At 42.8% G+C, this 12,246-nt stretch overlaps 1 protein-coding gene across 3 annotated transcripts in view; it reads right to left on the minus strand.

Moving 5' to 3' along the window:
* The window catches only part of itpk1a (inositol-tetrakisphosphate 1-kinase a), a 63,892-nt gene that overhangs the window by 49,554 nt on the left and 2,092 nt on the right, over positions 1 to 12,246 (minus strand). For all 3 annotated transcript variants that reach the window (XM_064925024.1, XM_064925025.1, XM_064925023.1), the window contains one exon: positions 2,998 to 3,022. In XM_064925024.1, the coding sequence (XP_064781096.1) occupies positions 2,998 to 3,022 (25 nt within the window). The remainder of the gene's footprint in view (positions 1 to 2,997; positions 3,023 to 12,246) is intronic.

A 12,246-nucleotide genomic window follows, 5' to 3' on the forward strand; every position in this document is an offset into this window, starting at 1 on the left:
CCCCCGAGCTGACAAGGTACAAATCTGTCGTTCTGCCCCTGAACAGGCAGTTAAAACACTATTCCTAGTCCTTCATTGAAAATAAGAATTAGTTCTTTAACTGACTTGCCTGGTTAAATAAAAAAGTGTCAAGTGTGTCAGTAGTAGTGCTGATCTAGGATCAGGTTCCCCTTGTTCATGTAATGTTATACATTGTGCTCTAAAAACAGCTAAACTAAATCAAAACAGATCCTTTCAACAACAAAAAAAATGTGCATGGTAACAGCAATGGAGAAGTCATGCACAGAGAAACAGCTGCGCTGATTGTGCTCTTTCCAATCGTATAGCAGAATCTACAGAGTGAGACAGACCTGCCCAAATTATGCAGAGCATTAGACATGTTTGCATAAGACACACCTCGCCAATGTTGTTGAAAGAACCCTTTATCAAGCGGCCACTTGCTGATGTGATTGAGAGTGAGCACAAGTGACACTTTTTGTCAAAATTATAATTGAAACGATGCATACTTGCATTACAACTGCCACTTGTCAATATTCCACATTTCAAAAGCCATTCGTGCGCATCTTGTGTCCCGCTGCGACCTGTTTTGTAATATAATTTGCTTTAGACAATGGTGGTTACTCTACTTCGCCTCGTGGCTATGATCACATCACAGCCATGACAAATTTCATAACACATGGCCTCATGTATTATTGCTTAAATGAAACACTGCCAGACAGATGCACACTACGGTAATATTTAAAAACTGCACCAAAGCACTTTTCTACTCACCAGTGACTTGAAAGTTGATTTAGCTAACGTGGCCTGCCTGCACAATGTGCCTGGTAGCTAATAGCTTGCTTCATAGACAGATGGAACTAGCTAGTGATTATGGGCACTAAAACAGCATGTATAGTTTATTTGCAATGTTTGACAGCTTGCTGAAGTTAGTCATGTTCTCATAAATCAGTCCTGAGCGCAGCAGCAGCTGACTTGATAGCTAGTAGTGCACTGCGGAGTGTTTCTTCCAAATGGTTTTTTTACTTGAGAAATACCGCAAAATGCCTTAGCGCAGCATTTCCCAAACTCAGTCCTTGGGACCCCAAATGTGCACCCTTTGGGGTCCTAAGGACTGAATTTGGGAAACCCTGCCTAAGCGAGATGTGGAATTGAGTGACTAAGACCTCTTCAGTGAAAACTACTCTGACAGTTTGACAAAAACAGGTGGTAGGTAGCTAACTAGCTTGTTAATTGTTTACAAACAAATGAGTGAATGTGCTAGAAAGCTGAACAGCTTCCTAGCTAGCTGCGGCTCGCCAAATAGGACTTGCTTGGGAAGTTTGATAATCTTATCTGAGGCTTTAAACGTGTTCTTAGACTGATTTTGAACATTCAAAGTAACTGGGAAAGGTCCATGGCAGACATTGTTGCCTTACCTTGCTACATAACTTGAGTGATATGAAGCGTGAGCACCAACCAGCCTACACCACTACGCACACCCCTGTCATTACTATGACAACTAGCGCAGCTAAGTGACTGCCGTCTGAACACACAGATCTGATGTGGTCACCTGTAACTTAACGTGTGGTCAGTATTCCATAACGGATTTGAGCATTAATGCTTTGAGTGTGAACGAGGATTAAGACAGTTGCCTTCCCAGCTCATGTTCCATCCAAACTACACCTAAACTATATTAAAACCAATTTCAAATGTGAGATTGACCCATCGTCATACACATATAGATGTGGCCTTAAGACAAGATGACATTGACAATGGGTGAAAATATTATCAATTATCAAACTGAGAATTAAGAGACTGCTAACCAGTGTAGCGTGACTTGACAAATAAGGAATCAGCAATAGACATTTCGGGGAAAAATACCCTTTTCTGTATTTATGCTGTAACATGTGTGTTGACTGGTCGGGCAGAGGAATAAGCGTGTGATGTCTGCTAAATTAACAAGTTGATTTCATTGGCATGGCACAGCCAATGTCTATTAAGCACAGATAAAAACTCAACACGCTATTCTGTTCTTTTTAAATACATAGTATGTTTATGACCTTTGATTGTGTATATTAAATGGATTTATTAGACTGGTGTCTATTGATATCCAAGAGCCATGCCTGTCAAAATGGGTGTAGAAATGCTCAGAAAGTTGTCTTATGATATTGTTACGATCTAATGGACACTAGAGAAGCTTAACCAAGTTCAATTCTTCCCAAAGGGTCGTTACAGCTGTAATTCAGACCAAGACATGGCTTCCCCCGTGGTGGTATTCATACCCCACTTTGGGTGGAGTCTCCTGATCTATAAACATTACATCATTCTTTCGAAGCAGGGAACTAAGTGATACGAGCCCTCAACGGTTTCTCCCCTTATCAGTACTGTCACATGCGATTGTTTTCCCTGCACTCAGCCCCTCCCGAGCTTCATTAGGGCACCCCTCATGTCACCTTTGTAACTTATGTTCCTATACTCTGAGTATAACTATGTTCAAAGTTTACCCCAGAATCCAACGATATTTATCTCAAAGTACTGCTAGTGTAAAATACACACATTTAGAACAGGTCAGGGACAGGTGGATTCAAGGTTAAAATTACAAAATTGAAAACAGTCAGATTAACCATCTTGGTGGTTCTAGTGTTAATGAGGTAGCAGAAAAATACATACAGAATTTGTGAGTACATATTGTGATGTACATATTACCTCAACTAACCTGTGCCCCACGCCCATTGACTCTGTACCGGTACCCCTTGTACAATGCGTTGCTACTGTTATTTTATTGCTGCTTTTTAATAATGTTATTTTTAACTTGTTTTTCTTAAAACTGCATTGTTTGTTAAGGGCTTGTAAGTAAGCATTTCACTAAGGTCTGTTGTATTCAGTGCATGTGACAAATAAAATTTGATTGGAGTTAGGTGTGGTTCCCCATATCAGAACTGCATCTTGCATTGAAGGACAAGAAAACACCAGTATGACTGGTGTGAGGTTAGGATAAACAGTCTAAAGGAAACTTACCTGAACCATTTCTATGCCTCGTTTCCTAAGGGAAAAGGAGAAAAGGAACCCTCATTACAACTTCGTGGCAATAGAGAATACATCAGATAAGTCCTTTTAACATGTCTACTATGAGATAGCTGGCCGAAACCCTCTCACATTGACATGACAGATGGGGATAATAAAAAGTTTATTTTAAATTCAAATTTGCGTGACAAACCAGCCGTAACACGACCTTAAGCACACAGCAAAGACAACACAGGAGTGGCTTCGGGACAAGTCTCTGACTGTCCTTGAGTGGCCCAAGCCAGAGCCCGGACATGAACCTGATCAAACATTTCTGGAGAGACCTGAAGATGGCTGTGCAGCGACGCTCCCCATCCAACCTGACAGAGCTTGAGAGGTTCTGCAGAGAAGAATGAGAGAAACTCCCCAAATACAGTTGTGCCAAGCTTGTAGCGTCATACCCAAGGAGACTCAAGGCTATAATCACTGCCAAAGGTGAGTACTGAGTAGTGTCTGAATACTTACATTTTATGCATCTCAGTTTTATTCTTAAAAACATGGGGTATTAAGTGTACAGTCGTGGCCAAAAGTTGAGAATGACACAAATATTAATTTCAGTCTGCTGCCTCAGTTTGTATAATGGCAATTTGCATATACTCCAGAATGTTATGACGGGTGATCAGATGAATTGCAAAGTCCCGCTTTGCCATGCAAATGAACTGAATCCCCCAAAAACATTTCCACTGCATTTCAGCCCTGCCACAAAAGGACCAGTTAACATGTCAGTGATTCTCGTTAACACAGATGTGAGTGTTGACGAGGACAAGGTTGGAGATCACTCGGTCATGCTGATTGAGTTTGAATAACAGATTGGAAGCTTCAAAAGGAGGGTGGTGCATGGAATCATTGTTTTTCCTTTGTCAGCCATGGTTACCTGCAAAGAAACACGTACCGTCATCATTGCTTTGCACAAAAAGGGCTTCACAGGCAAGGATATTGCTGCCAGTAAGATTGCACCTAAATCAACCATTTATCACATCATCAAGAACTTCAAGGAGAGCGGTTCAATTGTTGTGAAGAAGGCTTCAGGGCACACAAGAAAGGCAGCAAGCACCAGGACCACCTCCTAAAGTTGATTTAGCTGTGGGATCGGGGCACCACCAGTACAGAGCTTGATCAGGAATGGCAGCAGGCAGATGTCAGTGCATCTGCACGCACAGTGAGGCGATGACCTTTGGAGGATGGCCTGGTGTCAAGAAGGGCAGCAAAGAACCACTTCTCTCAAGGAAAAACATCAGGGACAGACTGATATTCTGCAGAAGGTACAGGGATTGGACTGCATAGGACTGGGGTAAAGTCATTTTTTTCTGATGAATCCCCTTTCCGATAGTTTGGGGTATACGGAAAAAAGCTTGTCCGGAGAAGACAAGGTGAGCTCTCTACCATCAGTCCTGTGTCATGCCAACAGTAAAGCATCCTGAGACCATTCATGTGTGGGGTTGCTTCTCAGCCAAGGGAGTGGGTTAACTCACAATTTTTCCTAAGAACACAGCCATGAATAAAGAATTGTACCAAGACATCCTCAGAGAGCAACTTCTCCAAACCATCCAGGAACAGTTTGGTGATGAACAATGCCTTTTCCAGCATGGAGCACCTTGCCATAAGGCAATAGTGATAACTAAGTGGCTCGGGGAACAAAACATTGATATTTTGGGTCCATTGCCAGGAAACTCCCCAGACCTTAATCCCATTGAGAACTTGTGGTCAATCCTCAACAAGCAGATGGACAAACAAAAACCCACAAATTCTGACAAACTCCAAGCATTTATTATGCAAGAAAGGGCTGCCATCAGTCAGGATGTGGCCCAGAAGTTAATTGACAGCATGCCAGGGCGGATTGCAGAGGTCTTGAAAAAGAAGGGTCCACACTGCAAATATTGACTCTTTGCATCAACTTCATGTAATTGTCAATAAAAGCCTTTGACACTTATGAAATGCTTGTAATTACACTTCAGTATTACATCTTAACATCTGACAAATATCTAAAGACACTGAAGCAGCAAACTTTGTGACAATTAATGTGTCATTCTCAACTTTTGGCCACGACTGTAGATTGAGACAAAAAAAAAAACGATTTGATCCATTTGAGTAAGGCTAACGTAACAAAACATAGAAACAGTTGGTCTGAATACTTTCCGAATGCACTGTATATATACACACACCCATTGATTCTTGAAGAATATATTATTAATATATAAAGTCAAAACATTTAGCAACTAACTATCAAGTGGCAAGATTTAGCATGTGTATGCCCCACTTGTGATTGTTGAATTAAACTAATTTTTGACAGTATGAACACAATACCACAGTTCAGAAGGTAGAGGCACCATCAATTTTATTCCATAGATTGGGCTCTGCATTATGCAGCAGTTGCAAAAGCATATTTTTCACTGGCTGTCCAATAGTTAAATACAACGATTGATAGGCAGCATACATTCAAGCAATTCATCCATTATTGGGTTAAAATACACATACATCTGTTAAGTCATCCACCACAATCGCTAAGGCGCCAATAGCTAAATGAGAGAGCAGCAGGGCGACATATCAATGCGCTATGTAGATATAAATAATAAGTGATATCCATTTCTTCCCATAGGCTACACCACTGCGGTCGTCCTTACCTCCAAGCGTTTACTCAACTTGGATATCTTTGGATGCCGACAGGCGTTGCACCATTGGAAGACCTAGCTTGGACTGTAGCCTAGAAAAGCATATTCCTACTCTTTTCCCGCGATCCATCAAATGCATTTGGTGTGTCATAGTGGTCTCTGACTCATACACCTGGTTTCAAATGCTGATTTGAAAGTCATTAAGAAAACAAAACGTTGAATGATTTTTTTCGCAAACATCCTGTCTGAATTTAAATGCAATCTAGTTAAATGTCGCTATAATCTGATTTCAATATTTTAGCTGGTAATTTAACAGATTACATTTACAGTTTAATTTTTTAAATAATCCATTACTCTAACCATTACCAGGTTATCGATTAATTTCCTCTTTTTTTAAAAACAATATCCTGACATTCTAAAAGCAAATATTTTTGAAGGAAAAGGGTCTGGATTTTTTTATCTTGTTTGCTTGCTGTCCACTTGAGGAGTCACTGCCACTATTGCTAAAGGACAGATCAAAAATTACTGTGGGGGCAGGGGTGGTTGTCTGTTATATACATAATATTTTTTACCCTTTTTTTCTGCTCAATTTTGTGGTATCCAATTGGTACTTAGACTCGTCTCATCGCTGCAACTCCCGTAAGTACTCGTGAGAGGCGAAGGTCAAGAGCCATGCGTCCACAAAAACACAACCAAGCCGCACTGGTTCTTGACACAATGCTCACTTAACCCGGAAGCCAGCACCAATTTGTCAGAAACACTACACCTGGCGGCCATGTTGGCGTGAACTGCGCCCGGCACGCCACGAGTCACTAGTGCATGATGGGACAAGGACAGCCCTGCTGGCCAAACTCTCCACTAACCTGGACGACGCTGGGCCAATTGTGCGCCGCCCCATGGGTCTCCTATCTTATAAACTAACAGTAATACATTAAACTAATTAGCCTCCTCCTGCAAAGCAGATGCAGTAACCATCTGACCAAGAAATGCATGTCGGTGTTGTAGCATGCCACCAGCATTTCGCTCTCTGGGGGTTATGCTTAGGCTTTTGTTCCACACAAAGTATGTGGACACCCCTTCAAATTAGTGGAGTCGGCCATTGTCAGCCACACCGGTTGCTGACAAATGTATAAAAATCGAGCACACAGCCATGCAACCCCCACAGACAAACATTTGCCTTACTGAAGAACTCAGTGACTTTCAGCGGGCACAGGCCTAGGATACCACCTTTCCAACAAGTCAGTTTGTCAATTTCTACCCTTCTCGAGCTATCCCGGTCAACTTTAAGTGCCATTATTGTGAAGTAGAAACGTCAAAAGTGCAACAAAGGCTCAGCGGCGAAGTGGTAGGCCACACAAGTGCACAGAAGGGGACCGCAGAGTGTTGATGCTTGTAACACGTAAAAATAGTCTGTCCTCGGTTGTAACACTTTACTAACGAGTTCCAAACTGACGCTGAAAGCAACAGCACAAGAACTGTTCATCAGGAGCATCATGAAATGGGATTCTAAGGCCGAGCAGTCACGCACAAGCCTAAGACCATGGGCAATGCCAAGTGACGGCTGGCGTGGTGTAAAGTTTGCCGCCATTGGACTCTGGAGTAGTGGAAACACGTGGTCTGGAATGAATCACCACGCTTCACCATTTGGCACTCCGAAGGACAAATCTGTGTTTGGTGGATGCCTGCAGAACGCTACCTGCCCAAATGCATAGTGCCAACTGTAAATTTTGGTGGAGTTGTAATAATGGTCTGGGGCTGTTTTTCATGGTTTGGACTAGGCCCCTTAGTTACAATGAAGGGGAAAAAATGTTTTACCACTTTCTCCCCAAATTCATGGTATCAAATTGGTAGTAGTTAGTCTTGTCCGTACGGGAGTTGCATCGATGAGACTCGGGAGAGTCGAAGGTCGAGAGCCATGCGTCCTCCGAAACACAACACTGCTTCTTGACACAATGCACAGCCAAACAAGAAGCCAGCCGCACCAATGTGTCGGAGGAAACACCGTACACCCGGGATCTGGTCAGCGTGCACTGCGCCCGGCCCGCCACTGAAGTCGCTAGTGGGCGATGAGACAAGGATATCCCTGCAGGCCAAACCCTCCCTAAACAATTGTGCGTCGCCCCATGGACCTTCCGGTCGCATCCGGCTGCGACAGAGCCTCCGATCAAACCCAGAATCTTCCTGTGGCACAGCCGTCGACCACTGCGCCACCCGGGAGGCTTATGAAGGGAAATCTTAACACTACAGCATTCAATGACATTCTAGACAATTCTATGCGTCCAACTTTGTGGAAGACCCTTTCCTGTTTCAGCATGACAATGCCCCCGTGCACAAAGAAAGGTCCATACAGAAATGGTTTGTCCAAATCAGTGTGGAAGAACTTGACTGGCCTGCAGAGCCCTGACCTCAACGCCATCAATCATCTTTGGAATGAATTGGAACGTCGACTGCGAGCCAGGCCTAATCACCCAACATCAGTGCCCGACCTCACTCATGCTCGTGGCTGAATGGAAGCAAGTCCCAACATCTAGCGGAAAGCCTTCCCAGAAGATTGGAGGCTGTTATTGCTGCAAAGGGCAGGACCAACTCCATACTAATGCCCATGATTTTGTAATGAGATGTTCCACGAGTATCCACATACCTTGGGTCATGATTGATAATTTTTTTACTGACATAAAATCAATCCAAACTGTTCAGTGGCCAGTTGATGAATGGAAAGAGATCTGTTAAAAATGCTGAAGTGGTAAAGTCGATAGCCACGCTAAGAAACAGTTAAGTTATTTTGGGTCGTAAACATTGGAGTCAATTCTGAGGGAGGGGGGGGGCTATGCTGGTCCAAATGAAGGTGTCATTAAGCCCCCCCCCCCCCCCCCCCCCACCGTGCGCTAGTCCGGCCCTGCAGAGAGAGGGAGACAGGAAGTGTTTGACAAGTCACAACCACAACAATCTAATCAGTTCAAGTAAAATATGCCTGCCCATAGGTTGTGAACCACAGGGTAAACATTGCTGAAAAGGGAGACCAGAAGTGTTTTTATCGTGGAGGTTGAGGAACAGTGACACTGTCCCTTTCGTCTTTCTTATCCATACCTCCATCTGAAGGAGTGGCTTTATATCGTGATGCCTTACAGTTTTTACAGAACGCTATCCACTGTGTGAGCCATGTGACATTTCTTGTTGTGTTAAACGTCATGGAGAGGAAATTCCCAATTTCGGCATTTAACACTGCTTGAGACCAGGCTGCAAACTTGGGCCATTAACGTCTATTACCTACAGATCAACAGGCGTAGGGTAAACTCACTAGCACAAGACTATGACTTTCCAGTACTTTGCCACATTCACTTTTCAGTTCTTGGCTTTAACAATGAGAAAGGCTGAACACTGCACTTGCCCATAGCATAGTCCGAGGTACAGTTGGGTCAAATTACTGGCACCCTTGATAAAGACGTGCAAAAAAATACTGTAGAAGATAAATACAAAGCTCTGAAATTGTATTTAAAAAAAACCAAACTATTTTATACAAATACAATTGCTCAGAGAAAGATTTATTTTAAACAATCTCAAAATGAGATGTCAAAAGTAATGGTATCCTTAAGTTACCTATAAATAAAATCAATTAAACCTGCATTATCATTCTAATTGATATTAAGTTAATAAGTTAAGTTAAACATCCCCAACGCTGCTTTGCGGACTACTCCATTGGCAATCTCATTAGAATTGTGGCCTTCCATAGCTTCCTGTTTCACTGGGATATGTAAAATGAGGTAACATGCACAGGGCTCTAAATAACATTTTTCATTGGTAGCACAACAGAATTAAGAGCACCAGAAAATACAACTTTTTAAAAATAGATTGAGTGTATGAATTATAGCTAAATCTGAAGCACATATGCCCTAAAATCTAATTTGTAACCATGTAAATAAATTGGCTAAAATGTTGATACAAATAACTCACATTGAAATGTCATTTGTGGAATATTGTTTTGTTTACATTATGTAGAAACTATTGCATTGAAAACTGTACACAGTCTCTTTAAGAGCACCAAGTGTGTGATGAGATGCAAGATACAGTATCGCATTCTTTCATTGGTATGATTATTGATCTCCTGAAGAAGCCATCACTTCTCCTTTCTTTCTGTGCCCCCAACTGTTTGGATATACTGGTAAAGTTACCAGGTTGTAAGCTAATAAGGTAACAAACGTGACTGAACAACGTGTAAAATAAATGCGGACAAGAGTGGTTTAAAAACAACCTGTGCATAAAATGATATTTTACCTACCGTAAAATATGGTGGGATATTTTTCTTCCACTGGCCCTGGGACCCTTGTTAAGGTTAACAACATGAACTCTACCAAGTACTGGGACATTTTATCCAAAAACCTGGTTGAAAATTGGCCACAAGTGGATCTTACAGCAAGACAATATCCTCAACCACACATAAATGTATAATTGACCACAAAAATCAACATTTTGTAATGGCCATCTCAGTCTCCAGACTTGAACCCCTTTGAAATCCTGGGGTTTGAATTGAAGAGGGCAGTCCATAAGTGCAATGGAGGAAAGGGCAAAGATCCCTCCCAATGAGTTCTTCAATATAAAACCGTATTACTGGTGAATGTGTTTGTGGTTTTTGACAGTGGTTTCTTTCTTCTGGGAATTTTGTATTTATATTGATGTGTGCATTCTCTGTAATTCTGGGCTCATAAAAGAGACCTTGGACTCTGTATGACTCCTTGACAAAATAAAAGGTTAAATAAAACAGGCTAAGTGTTGTTATACTCACAAGGGAAGGGTGCACAAAGTACTGAAAACAGGGGTGCCAATAATTTTGACACCTAGTTTATTTTATTAATTGTTAAAATATACACTGCTCAAAAAAATAAAGGGAACACTTAAACACAATGTAACTCCAAGTCAATCACACTTCTGTGAAATCAAACTGTCCACTTAGGAAGCAACACTGATTGACAATAAATGTCACATGCTGTGGTGCAAATTGAATAGACAACAGGTGGAAATTATAGGCAATTAGCAAGACACCCCCAATAAAGGAGTGGTTCTGCAGGTGGTGACCAAAGACCACTTCTCAGTTCCTATGCTTCCTGGCTGATGTTTTGGTCACTTTTGAATGCTGGCGGTGCTTTCACTCTAGTGGTAGCATGAGACGGAGTCTACAACCCACACAAGTGGCTCAGGTTGTGCAGCTCATCCAGGATGGAACATCAATGCGAGCTGTGGCAAGAAGGTTTGCTGTGTCTGTCAGCGTATTGTCCAGAGCATGGAGGCGCTACCAGGAGACAGGCCAGTACATCAGGAGACGTGGAAGAGGCCTTAGGAGGGCAACAACCCAGCAGCAGGACTACTACCGCCGCCTTTGTGCAAGGAGGAGCAGGAGGAGCACTGCCAGAGCCCTGCAAAATGACCTCCAGCAGGCCACAAATGTGCATGTGTCTGCTCAAACGGTCAGAAACAGACTCCATGAGGGTGGTAATGAGGGCCCGACGTCCACAGGTGGGGGTTGTGCTTACAGCCCAACACCGTGCAGGACGTTTGGCATTTGCCAGAGAACACCAAGATTGGCAAATTCGCCACTGGCGCCCTGTGCTCTTCACAGATGAAAGCAGGTTCACACTGAGCATGTGACAGACGTGACAAGAGTCTGGAGACGCCGTGGAGAACGTTCTGCTGCCTGAAACATCCTCCAGCATGACCGGTTTGGCGGTGGGTCAGTCATGATGTGGGGTGGCATTTCTTTGGTGGGCCGCACAGCCCTCCATGTGCTCGCCAGAGGTAGCCTGACTGCCATTAGGTACCGAGATGAGATCCTCAGACCCCTTGTGAGACCATATGCTGGTGCGGTTGGCCCTGGGTTCCTCCTAATGCAAGACAATGCTCAACCTCATGTGGCTGGAGTGTGCCAGCAGTTCCTGCAAGAGGAAGGCATTGATGCTATGGACTGGCCCACACGTTCCCCAGACCTGAATCCAATTGAGCACATCTGGGACATTATGTCTTGCTCTATCCACCAATGCTACATTGCACCACAGACTGTCCAGGAGTTGGAGGATGCTTTAGTCCAGGTCTGGGAGGAGATCCCTCAGGAGACCATCCGCCACCTCATCAGGAGCATGCCCAGGAGTTGTAGGGAGGTCATACAGGCATGTGGAGGCCACACACACACGAGCCTCATTGACTTGTTTTAAGGACATTACATCAAAGTTGGATCAGCCTGTAGTGTGGTTTTCCACTTTAATTTTGAGTGTGACTCCAAATCCAGACCTCCATGGGTTGATACATTTGATATCCATTGATAATGTGTGTGAATTTGTTGTCAGCACATTCATCTAAAAAAAACAGTATTTAATAAGAATATTTAATTAATTCAGATCTAGGATGTGTTATTTTAGTGTTCCCTTTATTTTTTTGAGCAGTGTATTTGAGAAATTGTATTAGCACAAAATAATATTATTTCCCACTTTGTTGGAGCATACATTAATAGCCCAGTATTTGTATCATTTATTTTTTACAGTCATCTGCATCAAGAGTGCCAATAATTTTGGACCGGACTATGTCATGTCCAATCACTGGCTTCAGTAAA

The sequence above is a fragment of the Oncorhynchus masou genome, chromosome 19 (genome assembly GCF_036934945.1).
Source record: "Oncorhynchus masou masou isolate Uvic2021 chromosome 19, UVic_Omas_1.1, whole genome shotgun sequence".
Classification (NCBI taxonomy): domain Eukaryota; kingdom Metazoa; phylum Chordata; class Actinopteri; order Salmoniformes; family Salmonidae; genus Oncorhynchus; species Oncorhynchus masou.